Source organism: Coturnix japonica, chromosome 1, assembly GCF_001577835.2.
Source record: "Coturnix japonica isolate 7356 chromosome 1, Coturnix japonica 2.1, whole genome shotgun sequence".
In the NCBI taxonomy this organism is placed as follows: Eukaryota; Metazoa; Chordata; class Aves; order Galliformes; family Phasianidae; genus Coturnix; species Coturnix japonica.
This window is the reverse complement of record NC_029516.1, coordinates 161,154,668-161,173,497: the sequence shown is the minus strand read 5'-3', so window position 1 is coordinate 161,173,497 and position 18,830 is coordinate 161,154,668. Positions and strand designations below refer to the sequence as shown.

At 44.5% G+C, this 18,830-nt stretch overlaps 1 protein-coding gene across 3 annotated transcripts in view; it reads right to left on the bottom strand.

Moving 5' to 3' along the window:
* EXPH5 (exophilin 5) overlaps positions 1-18,535 on the bottom strand; it is a 32,381-nt gene extending 13,846 nt beyond the window's left edge. The window contains exons 1-3 of one of the 3 annotated variants that reach the window (XM_015852240.2): positions 18,328-18,535; positions 2,480-2,637; positions 245-389 (exon numbers count right to left, since the gene is read on the bottom strand). In XM_015852240.2, the coding sequence (XP_015707726.1) occupies positions 245-389; positions 2,480-2,637; positions 18,328-18,446 (422 nt within the window). In that variant the 5' untranslated portion in view covers positions 18,447-18,535. Of the gene's footprint in view, positions 1-244; positions 390-487; positions 1,305-2,479; positions 2,638-14,690; positions 14,876-18,327 lie in introns of those variants that run through there. The other 2 variants (XM_032442173.1, XM_032442174.1) reach the window with 2 other exon arrangements.
* Between the last annotated feature and the right edge of the window lie 295 nt (positions 18,536-18,830).

Sequence of the window (18,830 nt, the reverse complement as noted above, 5' to 3'; positions counted from 1 at the left end):
ATGGCAAAGCCTGAACAAAACAAATTCAGCCAAGAGACTTTAGCTATTACTTGCCACTTAATCCTTAATTCTTCCAACACATAACAGACAATTGCTTGTTACATGACCAAGAAACATGTCAGCCTTCCTGCAGGAGATAGGAAAATTACCTCTAACCAAGTTTCCTAGGCAAAACACAGAACAATTCACAGACTCCTAAGACATTTAAAAGTCAGAAGTAAAGTATGTTTTTATTATAGCTCACCGTGGTTGCTTCTGAGTCTGGTTTTTCCTTGATTTTCTGAAGGAGAAAAGCCAAGCGAAAGGTGATCTGAACCCCAGGAAGGAAGTGGACGTGTTCTTCTGTGCTTGAGGATTTGCGGAAGATGACATTTTGAATTCCTTATGATCTAAAAAATATTATAAAAATCAGAGTGGTCGCAAATCCTTATAAGCAGTACTAAAATGCACATTAAAAGTTAGGTTTTCTGAATTTTCTTTTGCTTACCTCTTTTACCAGAAAAATCCAATTTTACTGACATTTATGAATGGGACATGCTGGTTTCTAATGACTAACTAGAAGGCCAAGGGAAAGATAAGCAGGTCTAAAGTTTCAAAAAGTACAGTTGTTTCTGGGTGATACATGTGAGATAAACAAGGCTGATTTTCAGGAAGCAAACAGCACTCAACCACTTGGAAAGCAGAAACATTTGAAAATAAAAGCAAATGAGACATTTGAAAATGGAAGCACCCACAATCATTAGTCACTTTCTTTTCACTTGTGTAAGAAATGCTAGAGCCCTGAATGTACAATGAATTCATTGACTGCAATGCAACTACTTATGGGGAATTCAGTACTGTGTATTATACACTGCATTCCAATAGGATTCCCTGGGCCACTCCAAGGCTCTGGAGTGTGTATTTTCTGCTGTAAATCGCCTACGAGAAACTGCTTTTAAATGCAAAATACCACAGATGGTTTCTTCAGAAAATGTTACAGTCTGATTTCTTCAACTGCAACAAGCCATTGCTGATAAACCCACTGTGCCTGGAGAACCCGTCCATGGCAAGAAGTATCACTCACGGGTTAGGGAAAGGAACCACAGTGTCTGCTGCTGAAATGAGCCAAAAGAATCTAAAGGATATAAGGAAATAATGCACCACCTCTCTTTCTTTTCCCCATTTACAACATCATTTCTTTCAGAAAATAAAACAGTCTGAAAATGGCTTATCCAATGACATTGAATTCAATCCAATGAAAGCAAAAACAGAAACGGGAGCAAAGTGTCACCAATAAAAACAGCAAGAGGCAGTGATTTGGACTTAGTTCAAAATGATGCAAATAATGCATATCACGTGATTTAAATCCTGTGTGTAAGCCTTCACTTCAGTGACAATCCCCGCGTACTCTGGGGATTCCTTTACCCCTTCAGAGCCTAATCCTGTGGTGGCGGCGCTGTACTTGTCACTGAAAGCAACATCAGGAGAGTAACACCAGCGCTCTGCTGCATGCAGACTGGCCTAGGGATGTGGGCAGAGCAAGACTGTTCCTCAGGTCTGAAATAGAAACAGCAGCTTCCAAAGTCGAATATCAGGGGAGAACAATCATGCATTGCTTGGTTAGCCAATGCAAGGATCAGACCACCTTTGAAAGTGCAGACCTCATAGCTGTGGGCTAAGGGAGATGCTGAGAAGTCAACAAGCAGGTAAGAGAGAGAGGTCTGTCCAGTGGAGGGCTGTAGTTTCAGCAAAATGTTTAGAACTCCACCTTTCATTTGAAATATTTTTCTTCACATGATTCTACTTCTACTTGCTATGAGGATCAGTGCAGAATGTGCAAAAAGGTGAATTCAGTAAAAACATATATTATGCATGAAAACTATCTGGGAGGAAGATGAAAAAGATGGTACAGATGCCACAGTTGGTAAAGATACCATGAGTTTTGTGCATGTCCATTCTGGATGGGCGACAGCAGCTGCAAAATGAGATCTACGGCCATTACTTCCCAGTAATATCTGTCCAAGCTGTGCCACCCAACCTGGTAACCAACATGGCATGTTCTGAGCCCAGTGCTACCAGAAGAGTCCCTGCTGGTACAGCCAAACCTCCCAACCCAACCTGGATTACCTACTTATTCCACATGTCATTTAGGGGTTTCTGGTTTCTTTAAGAAAACCAGGGAAGGCTGAAACAAATTTTGTATGAAGCAAATATTACTACTTCAATTGGGAAACTACCACTAAATTTACTGTAATAACAGCAACTCTGGGATGAGACTATCAGGGATTTGCTGTTGTGACTCACAGCTCTGCCTTAGACTCTCTAAGAATCTGCTTACAGAAACATTCATTTTGGAAAATGTATTTTTGGCAAAACTTTGATGTGAAAAGGAAATCAGTGCAACATTAGAAACTCCTTAACTACTACATTCTGAAATGCCTAAGACATCAGTCTGATGCCCGTTGTGATACAGGTAAAGAACAGGGAAAATGCAGCTTACTACTCTTTTTGCTGTTCCTTATTTGATGCTCTAGTGGTGGTTTTAGCATTGTATTGACATCAATGTTATTCTGGAATTTTTTTCTTTGTATTTCTTCAAACCATTCTCCAGTCACTCCTTGCAGCCCTGCTTCAGATTTCTTTTTCTCCAGGAGTTTTCTAGAAAAGAAAAACAAAATAAAACAATTTATTTTAAATCCATTTTAGACACTGCAGATGCATGATTAAGAATTCTTCCCGCAGTTCATTTCTGTACTTGCCGCGTATTTCTCCTTATAACATGTCTGAAAACAGACACAGAAGGACAAAATGCATTCACAACAACTACATGGAAGACTTCAGTGGGAGCAGAGTGTTCCTGCTTACCAATGAGACCGTGACTGGCTAAACTGGACTACTCATATGCCTGCATTATTCTCTGCCTCCAAGTGCATCCTTCTTCCTTGTAAAACGGGGTAATAATTCATAAGCATTACAAAACTAATTGAAAGTAAGATTAGATCCAGGCAATAATTGAATTAAAATGAATAACACCGTAACGAATCAATTCTTACAACGTTTATTCGGTCATTTAAGCAAAAGGATTAAGGAGACTATTCTGATTTTCCCAAGGAAGCTCGATGAGGCCCTGGCAGTGGGTGCATACCATGTGCTTTTTCTGTAAAGGAGAACAGCGAATACTGAATTCAGCTAATAGGTATTCATGCAACATGTCCAACGAGTTTGTCCCATTTCCCCCTTCCCTTGCTGCACAGTGACTCTCTCTGTGTTGTGTATGCATGCAAGCAGCTAATGACGGCTATGGATGCTCTACAAGCAGTCAGAACTGAAGGAGCTATACACACGTGGCTACAAATGAAGAAGCGGCTCAGGAGCAGGCTCAGTTCTTATACCAGGAGATCACAGGATTGCACTGCTTATCTGGACATAAAAGAATAACGCATGCTTGCAAAGAAGTCTGGATAGTGCAACTTACTTGTTTTCAAATTGCATAACACAAGTGCCTAAGGTACCAATGCAAATGTGGCAAATCTATACCCAATGTTTTCTGATGGCAGCAGAGCAGAACGCTGTGCACAGCCCATTAATACAGCAGATGTAATGCCAATGTTCTCCTGCAGTGCTCATGTCAATTCTCATGGGTAAAGCCCGTGTTCAGGAATGTATGTTATTCCGGATATCAATTAACATAAAAACCCTCATTCTCTCCTGGAGACAAGACTGCTTCAAGAAACAAACTGAAAATTAAAGGTCTCGTCTGGAAGCGGATGTGCATCCATCTGGAGCTGATACAGAGCACTGTCCATTCCAGCACCTACTGCTCATCCACTGGCCTCTGAAGGATAGGCGTGCAGGACAGAGACATTTTTGCTAAATGAGTATTTCCCCTGAAGAAGACCAACAGGCACAGGCACAAGTGCTTGACATTTCAAATAAACTTATTACAGAGGCAAAGATGTTAATCATCACCGACACTGCTGCACTGTGGGAATGATTCAGCGCGGTGAACGCCATCTGCAGCATGGAAAACAGCTCGCACTAATAGGAACCAGGAGGAGGAGATGAACAAAGTGCTCTCCTGTGCCAACTGCATGACATCACCCACGCAGCCTTAGCAAAGGGGATTCGGGACCTCAGGAGGAGCAGAAGCACTTGGAGCCAGGCATGAGGTATGCAGGGAGCGGCCACAGCCGGAGCAAGTGCCTGGAGAGTGTGCGGGGCTGATCTGCTGAGGTCCCAAAGGTGGAGACCATCTCCTACATCCAACCCCTCCTTACAGCTCTTTGCAACAGCCAGAACACACTGTTCCCCTCTCCAAGGGAAAAGGCTACAAAGTGATCTACAGAGGGCACTAAGTGCACCTCTGTGCAGGCAGTAGAGTGACAAGGTGCTTAGCAGTGACACCTGACAGCAGCAGCTCCAAGTACACCCAGCTCCCTGCATCACTATCCTTCCTACACCATCATCCCAGGAGAGCTCTCCAGCTCTTACGTCATTTCTATACGTATGCATTACAGACAGTAGGAAAAACATTAAAAAACTCACTTACTCTAGCATCCATCATGCCAGGCACTGACTGAACCTACTGCCAAAAAACATATTAGAAGCTTTGCACCAAGTCTGACATTAACATTTAAACACTGTAAAATCTTTACTGGCACAGGCTTGGCACTATCTGTACTCATCACCTCTGCACGTGCTGCTTTTGAACGCTGCTGTCATCACAAGCTCATGAAATAAACCCTTGGGATTGCCTGTGCAATTTTATTTACACACAGATGCACACCCACATATGGAACCCTATATATATATATATATATATATATACAGTTATGAGAGTACAGAATAGTATTAACGTATGTGTAATTGTAGTTTCGTGTGACTATTAAACACTTCTCGTTTTCACTGACTCCCAGCCAAACCGCACCGTTGCACCCTGTACCTGCTCTGCCAGGTCTGCACGCCCCTCGTGGCCACGAACTACCAGGGAAGCCCGTCTGGAGGAACAATTATAGCAGGAGATGGTATCTGCATTCAAAATTGCAATGAACTTGCCTGTGAGGCAGTGCTATTGTTACTTGGATTGCAAATTACATATTGAGACGCTGTGCTGTAGGAGTGCCAGAACACCTAAGCACCCTCTGCACCAAATGCATTAACCCTACTTCTGTCTGCTCTGTCCGTCCTTCTCCTTTCACACAGAGCCATGTCCTCTGATAGAGGGCAGCCTGCAGGGCTGGCAGCACCACCAGAAAGCTGCCACAGGATTAAAGGCAGCTCCCGTCCCAGGTGACATCCAGGAACCCGTGCCACAAACCACAGCAGGCAGCAATCCAGTGTGAGCTCAGCGGCTGCGCCTCTCTAACTTTTCCCATCAGTGAGCCTACGCAACAACTAAACCAACGAGACACTTGAGAGCAATTCCTCCACAGTGTTTTTCAAAACATCTCTTCCTTCTTGGCTCAAGTGTGTCCCAGTATTTCTTATGCAGACTTCTCTAGGGAATAGTTAACCTACATGGGTGCATGCATCAGACTTCCATGTGAGTTATCATGAACACTGTCAAACGAGCCACAGCCGTCCCGCCACTCCCTGTTAAGATAATAAGGAGCCGTCATTGCTGCTGTAAGAGGAAAAGTTCTTTCTCTACCATCCTCATGTTGGACACAGAGTAAAAGACAAATGTGTAAGGCAGTGAAATAGTGTCAAGCAGGACATTTGCAGACATTTCTGCTGTTTGCAGTGGGAATTCCATGCCACTTCTGTCAAAGCAGAAGTTGTTAATTTCAGCAGAAGCAAGATTTGTCCCCAGTGACTCTTCCCATACACTCCAGGAGAGGGCAGAGCCAGGGCGGTCACCAAACCAGGACTGCAAACACACCAGGGTTTGGTCCCCGATCCAAGTCCTCAGTCTGGGAAGACAAAGCTGAAAGGGCTGAGGGCCAAAAGCACAAGCTAGCACTACAGCAGGACAGCCCATCTGCAAACCAGTCACCTAAAATAAGCTTGTGTCTTTACTTTGTCTATATTCTTCACTTTGCCAGTGAGAAAAGGCTAAGATGCTAAAGAACAGGGACAGAGGAAACAGTTACTTCCTAGAGTTTCACTTCAACTTCCCACTGCTGTAAGCATTAAAGCCATACAGCTGAGCTCACATCTCTACCATTTATATGGCCACTCAATGCTATGGACATCTATGGCTGTTATCACAGCCCTGGATAGCTGTAAGAATATTTGCTTATTTACAGCTCCTTTTAATGTTCTAAAGATATCATTTAAAGACATACCTTAAAGCTGCTGTCTTATTTAAAAAAAAAAGAAAGAAAGAAAAAAGATAGAAATATTACTGACATCAAAGACCACCAGAGCTGAAATAACTACAAGAAACAAAACAACTATCCACCATTTCACATGGCATAGCAAAGGCCCCCAGCATGCTCATGCTGTTTCCAAGGTGCCAAAGAAGCTTCTGTATCAGGTTAATCCTGCCAGGAAGAGAAACAAGCACAGGGAGTCCAGATACTCTTTCCTAATGCGTCAGACAGACAGTAGGCCTATTCTCTAAAGCAGACTGCTTTCTCTGTAGTGTGTGCGTTTCTTTTACTCTCATCAAAGCAATCTTTTGTTTATTTTTCTTTCTTACTGCTACTTGGCTAATGTCTATAAAGCAAACAGTCTTTATTATTATATGTAAAACAGTACAAAGAAGTACATGAATCAGAGAGGAAAACTGACTCCAATGTTTTGGTTGCACACATGACAAGATGGTGGAGAAAGATCTAACTGAAGAGCCACTTGTTCTTTCCAGTGCCCTTTACGTGTGCAGAATTAGGCATTCTCTGGAAAATCAAGGCCTCCTCTGTCTGGATTAACAAAACGCTGCATTGGCAGTAACATCTGAATCCAACTGAGGCTGATGGAAATCAACCAGACAGGTTGTATCTTCTCTTCCCACAAATACTTGCTTTCTTCATGCTTTTCATTTTCATTACTGCTGCTGTTACTTACTATGCATTGATTTCACAACACCTATGAACACACTAAGTTGCCTTCAGAAGTCACATCTGCCTGAGTATCCAACCAATAAAAGTGATCATATGGAAGGGTAAAGAGTAGTAGCCACAACAAGGAAGACTGAAGAGTGTCAGTCCATCCCTAACCCAAATACCACCAAATGCAACAGAGCGACTTTCACTGCCTTCAGCAGCTGCTGGGGAGTCACCTAGTGGTGACACTGCAGGATGGAGAGGAGGAACTGCAAATACCCAGCAAGGTTCACCCTTAGGACAGGGGAAAGCTTTCACAGCCCATCACTGAACTATGCGGGTATGTTCTCAATCCCAGTTTGACTGATGGCAGCTTATAATTATCCCTAAATATTTAGGTGCTGAAAATGTGCAAAACCAAGAGAAGGAAGTGGGGAGAGAGAAAAAAGGGAATTAATCTTCATAGTTTTTCTTCCCAGGCTGTGCATTTTATGAAGGAGAAGTTCCATAGCCACAAACACCACTTGCGCACACAGCCTGGATACCCACACTCTACAGTACCTTTTCAAGCTGCAAGTAGGGTTAGCTAAGCAGACAGATGCAAACAGCAGATGTCATTTTGTCCCCAGAGCAATTCACTGACAATAGATATCATAGCCATACGTTATTCTGGTTATATGTGTCAGGGATGCAGACAGAAATATGTGCATTAAAGGCAGGGAACTTTCTGTGCCCTTACTGAAGCCCCAGACAAACCCACAAAACCTGTACAGGTGCTGCAGTTACAAGGTTCCCATGCTGACCACAAACCTCCTTCCCTCTGCTCTGGCAGCTCAGCAATCAGTAGTTCTCAACCAACGCTTCAAAATTAGGAGCTCAATGACTGTCTTAGTAACATGAAGTTTCCAAAGCACAGAGCACTGCTAATAGAGATCACAGGAGCTGTGGGCGTAACAAGCTGTAACAAAGCTTCAAAACATTGCTTTTAACAATAAACCATTATTTCAGGAGCTGCCCTGTTCATAGTGAAAATATTATTTCGTCCCTATTGGAACAAACAGAAAAGGCTGTAAGTTTATGTATTTTCATTGAGTTTATAAATACTTAGAATATAAAAGCTTTTAGTTCTTTAGGCAGCTGGTCAACAAGAGTGAATGAGGTCAAATACCGCCGTAGTGCCACAGCCCTTAACAAGGCCCCATTCTCTGCTGGGCTGATTCTCTGCTGTTTCCTCTATGTGAAGTGCAGAACAGTGGGAAGCTCCAAGCTGAGAACATTTTACAGGTGACTTATAGTGTCTGTGAATGACAGGGCCAGATCAGATGGGCAAGGTAAAGAGCATTTCTTTATTATGTTGCCAACACTCAGAAGCTACCTGCCAATATTATGCGGTAATAGCAAAACAAATTAATGATGCAACGGAAAGGAAGGCTACCCATCATCCTTTAAAGCGTGTCACATAGCTTCTGAATTGCAGTAATTAATATCTCTAACAAGATGACTTCATTAATAGGAATTTCCATTAGCATTAATAGACGCTAATATGTGCAGTGGGTATAATTCTCCATGCAAAGTTTCTGATTTGATAGTAGGGATAGAAGTCGTCTCAAAGACATTATATGACAGGAGTATATTTTGGGCTCCTGAATTTCTGTCCTGACATCCTTACACAGGCTGTGTAATATCACGTGTCCCACATGTGCAGTGAATCTTAGATCTTTGAACTGTTTAACTACATTTATCAATGTACTTCATCACACAGTCAGATTAGTGGGACTCATCCACGTCTGGAAATCCAAGACAAATCTGCTTGAAGAGACAGCACCAAGACTGGAAGGGTAGTCGGGGTAGGAGGCTGGGAATCAGGTTTTCTTAGGTGTCCCAATTTAATTTGAAGGTAATGATTAACAGACAACCTATTTACTCTTCCAGGGCAGAGCTGCTTGTTGATTGTGGGACCTTTTACAAATATTGATAGCATGCTTAGAGACAGCCATCTCTGCAAGTAAATTTACAGCTCAGCTATAAATTCAAACTGCCTTACAAAGGCACACAATGTAGATGCCGTTCCTTGTGTTACTGCATTACTTTCTTCATTCAAAACTTTTCCTTGTTAACAATACAAGAGTAAATAAGGCAAAAGTAACAGGCCAGATGAGAATGCTGAATAATGGAATTTGGTTCCGAACAAAGACAAAGGTTCCACCTCTACAAACAAATTTCTGGACAATGGACCTGGGCAGGTCTCTAAAATTTGGAGATCTAATCAAAGAATCACCAGGGTTGGAAAAGCCCTCTAAGATCATCCAGTCCGACTGTCCACCTAACACCAATGTTTTCCACTAAACCATGTCCCTCAGTAGAACATCTAAATGTTTCTTGAACACCTCCAGGGACAGTGACAACACCACCCCCAGCAGCCCATTCCAGCACCTGACCTCTCTCAGAGAAGTATTTCCTAGGCTTAGATGTCTGCTGGCACAGGGATAATCTTGAAGCCTAAGGATCTGAAAAGTCACCTTTGCAACCTTAGGCAATTGTGCAGAGTCTCACAGACCTGAAGCAAGAGTCTGGTCAACAAAAGTAATACAGAAGGTTACGATGTGGACATATCTTGTTTATGTGTTACTGTGACACAACAAAAGCCTTGTTTACACTGCTTTAAGTTAACGGTCATAAGAATGGATGGAAACTCTAAAATTTCACAGAACAGACATTTTCATCTGGATATATAACACTGATATATGTATTACATGCTTACACAGCCCTTGCTACGAATGCTTAGAATCTCCTTATTTATCACATCTCAGGAAACATATAATTCTTTTAGTAATTTAACCATACATACATAGATCATATAAATATTTAAGTAGATACAAATATATATTTAAGCTCATTCAAAGCTACAATAAAGGAAGGAGCAGAACACCAAGACCTCCAGCCACGCTGCTGCAGCTCTAAGATCTCGGCCCCCCTTCACTAGGAATCCACAGATAAAGCCATCAGAAGTAATACAGTTGGGTGATTATTCCAAGCACAAACTAAATTGTGTGCAATTTATGTAAGATAAAGTAAAAATAGACTGGACTTTTCATCATTTACTCTTAGCTTTTATTTGTTTGTTTGTTTGTGTTTTTATTTATTTATGTGTTTGGCAACTGTGGTACCAATACACACATCTAATTATTTTTAAGGTGAGAATGACGAAAAGAGTACAGGTCCAAGTAGGAATTTAAAATGCAGGCATTTAAGTAGAGCTTATTACATGTAACAGTGTTAACAGAATGGTCTAGCCACAACTAAGAATTAGAAACGCTTCTAATATGAACATATAGATGCACAAATCTCTTCCTAATGTTCCCAGTTTTCCCCTGCTTTATTTACTACATTTCATACATGAAATTTGTGTATTGCAAAAAGTTGCAGACTGTCAGCACCAGGAAATTAAATCATTTTTAATCATAAAGACCAGAACAGAAAAAGTCTGAACTGAGGTCAGTCCATAGACTGTGAAGCCCTGCCAAGGTTATAGAAGACAGAAGAAAACGAAGTATCTGTGCCAAAGGCTCAAACTCCACTTGGTGAAACTCCTCTTGATTTGAAAATTAGGTTCAGAGAGCAAAATGATTGTAAAGAATGATTAAACTTGTTGCACATAAATTACTAACAAAAGTGAAAAGGAGACAGATGCATGCAACATCCTACAAATGTCCAAACAGTATCTATGATGATTCTGTGATCTGACACAAACTGCTGAATGTCAGTTCAAGTCTTGACATTCAGCCCAATGGACTTTGCTCCCAACTGTCAGTCAGGTTTCTCCAAATGACACAACCACAAGAGATGCAAGTGCTGCATGTCTAGATATGCCCAAGACTTCACTTTACATACATCAGGAACCCATCAAACTAAGCACCTTAGGCTTCACCATGGACAGCACAACCCCACTGAGACCCTTAGGTGTGTATTCCAGCACATCTTGTCATCTTACATGGGACACACATAACCTGCCTGTACTGGGGGAGATACCCAGCAACTAAGAACCTGGTTATTTGTGCAATACTTGGCCCTGTTCCTTTTTCCACTGTCTGGTGTATCCAATTTAATATTTCTAAAACATATGCAAGGACCTGAAGCTGTTCAGGGCACTGAGAATGTACAAACTGTCAGAACCTGAAAACATTTCTGAGGTCCTTCCAGGGCTGCTCACCACAGACTGATATTCATCCCCTTCTTTAAGGCAACAACAGGCAGCACAGGTTACACGTCACAGGCATTACCTTTAGGAGTACCAGTGACTTGAACTGCAACAGAGACAGAGGCTGCTGAGGACATGGAAAAATTACTATAACAGAACTCTAACCTAGGAAGCAACAGCTTTCCTACAAGGTGCATGAGTCCTTAACTGCTTCACAGCTCCATGGAAAAACTAACCAAATCAGACTATTCTGCACTAGCATGCACTGCTGTCACTTACATGATCTACTTATCCTTGTGACCTAATCATTTTATCCAGGTGGACAAAACCAAATTAATTCTACTTTCTTAATTAAGCTTGGACTTAGAAGTTACCTACCCACAAGCTTAAATGTGACCCCAGGCTTAAGTCTCATCCATCCTAACAAATGCCTTCTTCCTGGCATTCCAACTGACATCAGCAAGTGGTCTATATAGTAATAATCATAATTGCCATCATTTTGTTTTTCGTTTTTACACTTTACCACTTGAAAATGCATACTTCTTGACACTACACATACCCTGGCACAATGCACATTCTGGCACAAGGCCTCTGTGTGAATGAGCCTGGATGGAAGAGCCCATAGCATGTCCTGCCCACTCCTGTGGGTTTGGCCGCCTGAATGCCAGGAAGGGCAGAGCTGGTGGCCTAGGCAAAAGCTCCTGTGAAGCGAGCCAGAGGCCTCAGCCAGGGCTGTCCCTCCTTCCCCTGGGAGCTGCTTTTAAGTGGAGGCTGTCCCACTGTGCTGTGCCTGAGCCACAGACCAGGCATGTCACAGCTGTGCAAGGCCATGGCCCTGCTGATCCTAGCCTGGACCCCAGGCTGACATCACTGTGTAGCCCCTGCTGGACACGTCAGCCTCAGCCTGCCTGGCCATAGCCAACCCCAACCAGCATCACCAGGCCTGATCCTGACCCTGCTGTGTCATGGTGGCCCTACCTGGCAACAGGCTGGGGTTGCCCCAGCTTCGGGCTGGGAAAGGTCCTGGTGGCGAGGCTCCGTCCTGATGGCCCCATGGGGACACCCATGGATCCTGCAACCCTGGCTTCCAGGGAGCATCACCTGGACAGCACAAGGAAGGCAGACACACATAGATGCCCAACCAGAAAGGTTCCTCCAAAGGTAACACACCTTTTTATGGTCATTCTGGGCCCAATTCTGCCACCACGCACACTGTAAAAACCTCCTGCCCAACAACACAAACAAGTGCACAGCTCTGGAGGAAAGGATCAACCTGACACAATGATGAAGTAAGTTCCCTATGAACAGAGGGGACCAGAGACTTGGCAACACTAAACCCTCCTCTTTAAACATGAAACAAATTATCAGGCACTGGGTTAAATAGAGCAGATCTATAATACTAAAAGTGCAACAGTAAATGGCGGCTGTTCCCCTGCCACTCCACCACAGCCAGCAATACACCTGCCCTTCCTCGTCTCATGTCAAGTTACCTTCCTCTTCTTCCAGTCTCTCTGCAACATATTATTATCACTCAAAAACAGCCATAAGGAAAAAATTTAGCAGTATTTTGATAAACAATTTAACCACGTGTCTTTGTTTATGGCAATCAACCCCTTCTTAAACAAGAGAAGTCCCTAAGTGGGATTATTTATGACACTTTTTTATTAACAAACTGAGAAAGCATTTTAAAATTGCAGTGTTTCCTGCCACTTTTGCTTCTATTTACACTCATAGAGTATTCTCCCTTCGGGGCTTCAAGGACCTGTTTTCATAAGTGTTTACAAACCACTAACCACGCCAGCGGCACATTATCGGGAGTAAATAATAATAGCATCTCTTTCACAAACAGGACACAATAGGGCAATCATGCCCCGGAACAACAAGGGCGGAGTATCTCTTATGAAAGAATTTCTTTATTAATGCCTTGTTCAGGGAGGGAGCGCCAATGAAGCCACAGTATTCCTAAGTGCTGGTGCCCTGGTATCCTGCTCTTCCCACCCATGCTGATTATGGGTACTTCGGGGTTGATTCTAAAAGCTATTTTTAAGTTTAAGGAATTGAGGCCCTAATCTAAATGTTTCACCAAGTAATTCTGGCTCTCTGGGAGGCTACCTCTGTGAATATGCCAAAATTACCCTTGGGATAAAGCACGAACTTGCCATGGCCTCAAGTTGCGCTAGGGCAAGTTTAGGTTGGATATTAGGAAGAACTTCTTTACAGAAAGGGTAGTTAGGTACTGGAATAGGCTGCCCAGGGAGGTGGTTGAATCGCCATCCCTGGTTGTGTTTAAGAGCTGTTTGGATGTGGTGCTCAGGGATATGATTTAGTGTAGGGTTTTTAGAGTTAGGGTACTGGTTAGGCTGCGGTTGGACTTGATGATCTTTGAGGTCTTTTCCAACCTGGGTGATTCTATGAAGTGTTAGACCTCTCCAAATGTAAGCAAGACAGAACAAATTCTGTGCAGAATAACTGAAGCTGAGTACAGCTGCACCTTTGCAATCAAAGCCTTCTGAGGTTACGAGTATGGCAAAAACAAACAAACAAAAACAAAAGGAAAAATACATTTCCTATGCAGTGTTTTATTGCCATCTTCTATCATCAGACCCATGAGAGAAAACATCAGCTGGGAGAATACAATGAAGAATTAACTGCAGCAAAGGATGGATGCTGTAAATGATGCGCTGTAAGGCAACGAGAACAGCTGTGCTCTTGTAAAAATATCTGCATCCAAGTAATTTGTTGTACAGCCCATCTAGAGCAAAGTAAGGAGGGGAATCAACATTCCCCCAACTATATATGCTGTCGATGGGTCACCAAGAGAGGAGCAATGAGTAATGCTGAATGTTTCTCTCAATTAATTTCTTTTGCTTTCATCTTTAAATGGGAGGATAAAATGAAAACAAGCCTCTCCTGTGCTACACATGCAAATTAAAAATCATATAAACCAACCTGGAAATAAGCAAAACAAATTAAAGCAAAAGGACTGAGAGCTGTTCTCAACCAAAAGCTCAATTTCCTTTTCCTTTTTTTTTTTCTCTATTCCATTTGAATTCATTAATAGTGGCTGATGCCTGAAATATGCTCTGGGGTTATTTTTTTTCCCATTCCTTCTGAAAAACAACCCAACCCAACACACACAGAACCACTTCTCACACAATACATGCACAGTTTGTTCAAGAAATACAATCTAGCCAGGAAGCTGCTCACTGGGGAGCTGGGTTCAGTTCCCTGCTCAGTTGCCTGTTATTTTCAATGTCTCATTTGAAAGTGAAGATAATGGCATTTCCCTTTTGCTCAGATTCATAAATTAAAGTTACAGAAAACTGTATGTAGTCATACTAGAGTGTATTACACGATAGAGAAGAATCTCCTAAAAGTTAGCAATTAAACAATACAGAGCAATTCTGCCTGCTCAAATCCATCCTCAACCCATATCCCATGTGCTATAACTCCCAACTAGTCATCTATATATTTTTTTCCTAATACAAGTAAACCAGCTACCACCACACCATGCCATGGTCCCCTACCTGCTGCCTCTTCTAAGCAGTTAGCTCCATATCTCCTTGCTCCTCTCGTCCCAGCTGTTGCTCTCCTGGATCTCTGTGCTGTTTCAGTGGTAGCACTGGAGCATTTCCATGCCAACCCTGAGCACCTGCTCAGGCAGCCGGAGATAGCAGCAACCCCATGACTAGCTGGGAGGACACCTACTCGAGCACTGCTTGCTGCTTGCTTCTCCACAAGCTGCAGAGGGAGGAGCTCCCCAGGGATTAAAGGCAGCAGCTCCACCTCTGTATTCCATAGCTTGATGCCCTACTGCTACAGAGTCTTTACGAGTGGATCACCTGCCAGTCCCTTCACAAGTTCCTAGTGAGTGCTGTCCTGAAGGGACTGGAAACAGCCTCCCTGGTTACCCTGCCATTGGCTTCTTGGAGAAAGGACAGAAAAGAGAAACACCTGCAGGTTCGTTAAGCCTTTTGGGACCTGGGGCTCCGCATGCAAATATCAGCTGTCAAATCTTCTTCAATTTCTGTCCCCAGCAGCTGGAAAACAAAGCTTGAGAACGCTGTCAGGGTGTACCCTCAAGCCTTGAAACCAGAAGTCAAAAGAGATCTGGAGTGCTTTTATATCATAACTTTCAAGCCTATTCCACTGTGTGTGGAAAACTGATCCGTGGTATCATTACCTGCATCTGCTGCAAGCATTTGGTGTGTACTTATGGAAACGGAACTACCAGGGACCCAACTGAACATAATGCCATCCCATGGAGAAGCTGGATGTCTCCCTGCCTCCTTGTAGGCATCTGGCTGTGATTGGAGTATGTAGGTGAAGGAACCTGCTTCCACAGGCAGCAGTTTCACTAACCACGTTAACCAAAACAGTCTTTTGTGACAGAGTTAGTTTTCTGTTTTTAATACTGCAATTAGATCACATATTCCATTCATTTTTTCCTCCACCACTAATGCTTATGATACATGAATTTTCCTCCAAAGGAGCATTGTGAATAAGACTGGATTTGATGAACAATAATACTGAAGTTGGGCGTTTCCCAAGCCCAAAACTAATAGTTTTTGTTTGCTTGTTTTGAATTATGCAATAAGTACTTACTACTAAGCTTCTGTACTAATTTCAGAGTGCATGGCAGTGTGTGTATAGTCACATGAGTTACACCTACGCTGGCTGCTGCAGCCTCTCAGCCTGTTTCATGGGAGAAGCTCAGCTACATCTGTTTGCAGTAGCTACTCGAAGGTATCATTGTTCACCATGGCCACGGGAGGGCACTAGAAAGGAGAAAACAGGCGAGAAAAAAAGGCAGTCGTGGGAACCCACGGCTCAGAACACAGCAGGAACCCTGCTAGACATCAGGAACAAGGACAAATAGTGACTGACAGGTTACAGTGGCCAGGTGACATCTTTTTAACTTAGAATTTATTTCTTGCAGCAAAAGCAGCTGACAAAAAGACAAAAGCCTGCTTTTTTTTTTCTTTTAAATCTGGAGTGAGTTGTATTTGGGAATGGATTTCAGTGTTTCATTGATCCTTCAAGAGATCTGCAGACAGCTGTGTGCTCACTTGTCTGACATCACCCAGCATGCATAAGGGCAGTACAGTTGTTGGAATCTGATTTGTGGCCCATGAGGAAACTCTTCATTCCTTCTATCTGTCAGACAGATTAGTCTACAGAGGAATATGCAATACTGTAGGAGGTCACTGAGCAGACTTGAGCCCGCTGCTTGTTGTTAATGCTCTCCCTGGCTCAGTCCAGCCCCTGGTTGCTCTTTCAGAAAGCATGACCGAGAGCAGAGTGGGGCACACCTCTCCTTGGTGCCTCCATGCATGGAAATCGTATTGATGAAACTGCTCCTCTCAATGCACGTCACCTCCAATGAATTCATGGCATAAATCAACCCTTGAGAATTACACATCACAGGAGCGAGCTGAAGCAGTGCCCAGGCATTATTTTAACATCTTAGAACTTAAAGAGATGTGTACAAAGGGAATTATCAGACTAGTAATAAGAATGAATTGGAGCCAAGGGGGCAGGCATATGAGATAGAGAGGAGCAAATGTGATTTTATCTGGAGTCTCTGAAGCTCACTGTGGCCATATAAGAGCAGCAGGACTAGGCCCTCCAGGGCCACTGCTGTTATTACTTAGATTATAGTGGCAGCACCACAAAGTCTGCTCATGATGGGTCTCCCCTGGCCTGAAGAGCTTAAAGGCTACGTGAGACCAGGTAGACAAGTGGAGTGAGGAAGAAAGTACTTTTATTAGGATAGAGCGATTAAGAGCTTGCCCAAAGACACTTACGAAGCCTTTGGCAGATCCAGGACTTTAACCCAGATTTCGGTATGGCGCCTTAACCATAAATGCTTCGTGTACCTTTCCCAATGTCTCTTCAACAGTGATTTAAAGTAGGCTCCATCTCAGTACAGCATCACCAGAAACGTCTTCTTATGCCACATGCTGATTTAAACAGCCTTTGCATGAAGAGAGATCACTTTTTGTCAATAGTGTCCTGGTTTCAGCTGGAATAGAGTTGATTTTCTTCCTGGTGTGGTGCTGTGCTTTGGATCTATGATGACAGTAATGATGCTAACACAGTGATGTTTCAGTTGTTACTGAGCAGTGCTCACACTGAGTCAGACTCTGCTTCTCCCCCCTCTGAGAGGGGCTGGGGTTGCCCAAAGAGCTGGAAGGAGACAAAACCAGGGCACCAGATCCAAACTGGACCAAGGGATACCCCATAGCAGCAGACTGAGCAGTGTCTGGAGGTGTAGGGCAGCTGCTGCTCAGGGACTGGCTGAGCATCATCAGTCAGTGGGTAGGGAGCAACTGCACTGTGCATCATTTGTGGCTTTTAGAATTGTTTTTCTTTTCAGTTTTCCCTCTCTTATTAAACTGTCCTTATCTCAAGCTGTGAATTCTTGCACTTTTTCCTGGTTCTGATTCTCTCCCCATCCTGCTGTGGGGCTGAGCCATGACACACAGCCAGCAACCGACAGAGGCACAAACACAGAGCTGGCAGCAGATGGAAGCCCTCAATGCAAGAGTTTGCTATTCCTTCTTGAGCCTTCAAACAGCCAAAAACACCCTACTGGACAGAAACATTACCCATCAATGCTCCTTCTATAGCTACCATGAGTGTGCTGTTAGTGAGAATGCCTACATGTGCAGCTACTACAGTGTCCCTGTTCACTACAAGAGAGTTGGGCCAGGCAGCCTTCACAGGGCCCTTCCAGCTCCAACTATTCCATGACTGCAAGGCGACAGGACGATGCCTTTCACCTGCACACTGTCTGCGAGGCGCCGGGAGCTTCAGACGGAGTAGGAAATGATAACGTCAAACGCTAAGAGATAAGCCTATCTTTTATTTGTTCCTTGACCCTTGCTTTTACTGTCAACAGAGACCGCCAGTGATGGCATGCGGCTGTTGTACACAGCTCGTCCAAGGACCTGTGCACCTGAAAGCACCTGAGCGCACCCTCGGTCCCTCATTGACCGTCCCGTCTCGGCGCACGGCGTTCCCCCAGCAGAGGGAAGGAACACGAGGGAACCAAAGGCAGAACCCGCCGCCCGCTGCCTCCCAGCCGCGCCTTCCACCACACGCGGGGCCCCGAGGCCCCGTTCCCCGGGACCGCGCCGCCGCCCTCCCGCCCCGCAGTACCTCACTCTGTCCTTCTCCGCCCGCCGCAGCTCCGAGTCCCTCTGCAGCACCTGAAAAATCGTCCTGGCTTCCTCCTCGCTTAAAAAACTCAGGTCCGGCCGCTGTGGAGCCGCGCTCATGGTTTGGCTTATCTCCCTGCGGGCGGCCGGAGGACGGCGGGCGGCGCGGAGCCCCTCGCAGCGGGGAGCGACTCCCGCATGGCCGAGCCCAGCGGGACGGCTGCAGCCCCGCGCCCGCACCGCGGCCCTGTGCCGCACCGCACCGCACCGCACTGCACCGCCCCGCCGCGCCCTGAGCGCCTCCCTCCCTCCCGGCCCGGCCCGGCGAGGCGGGGACGAGGCGGCTCTGCAGCCCGAGGTGCTGCTCGGTGCCCGCGGGCGGGACGGCGTGGAGCTGTGCGCCAGGATCCTCTTATCCCGGCTACAACGTGCCGCCCCGGGCACTCGCTCCGGCCGGAGCCGGTGGTTTGTGTTAACAGTGCTGGAAGTTTGCAGGCCAAGTTC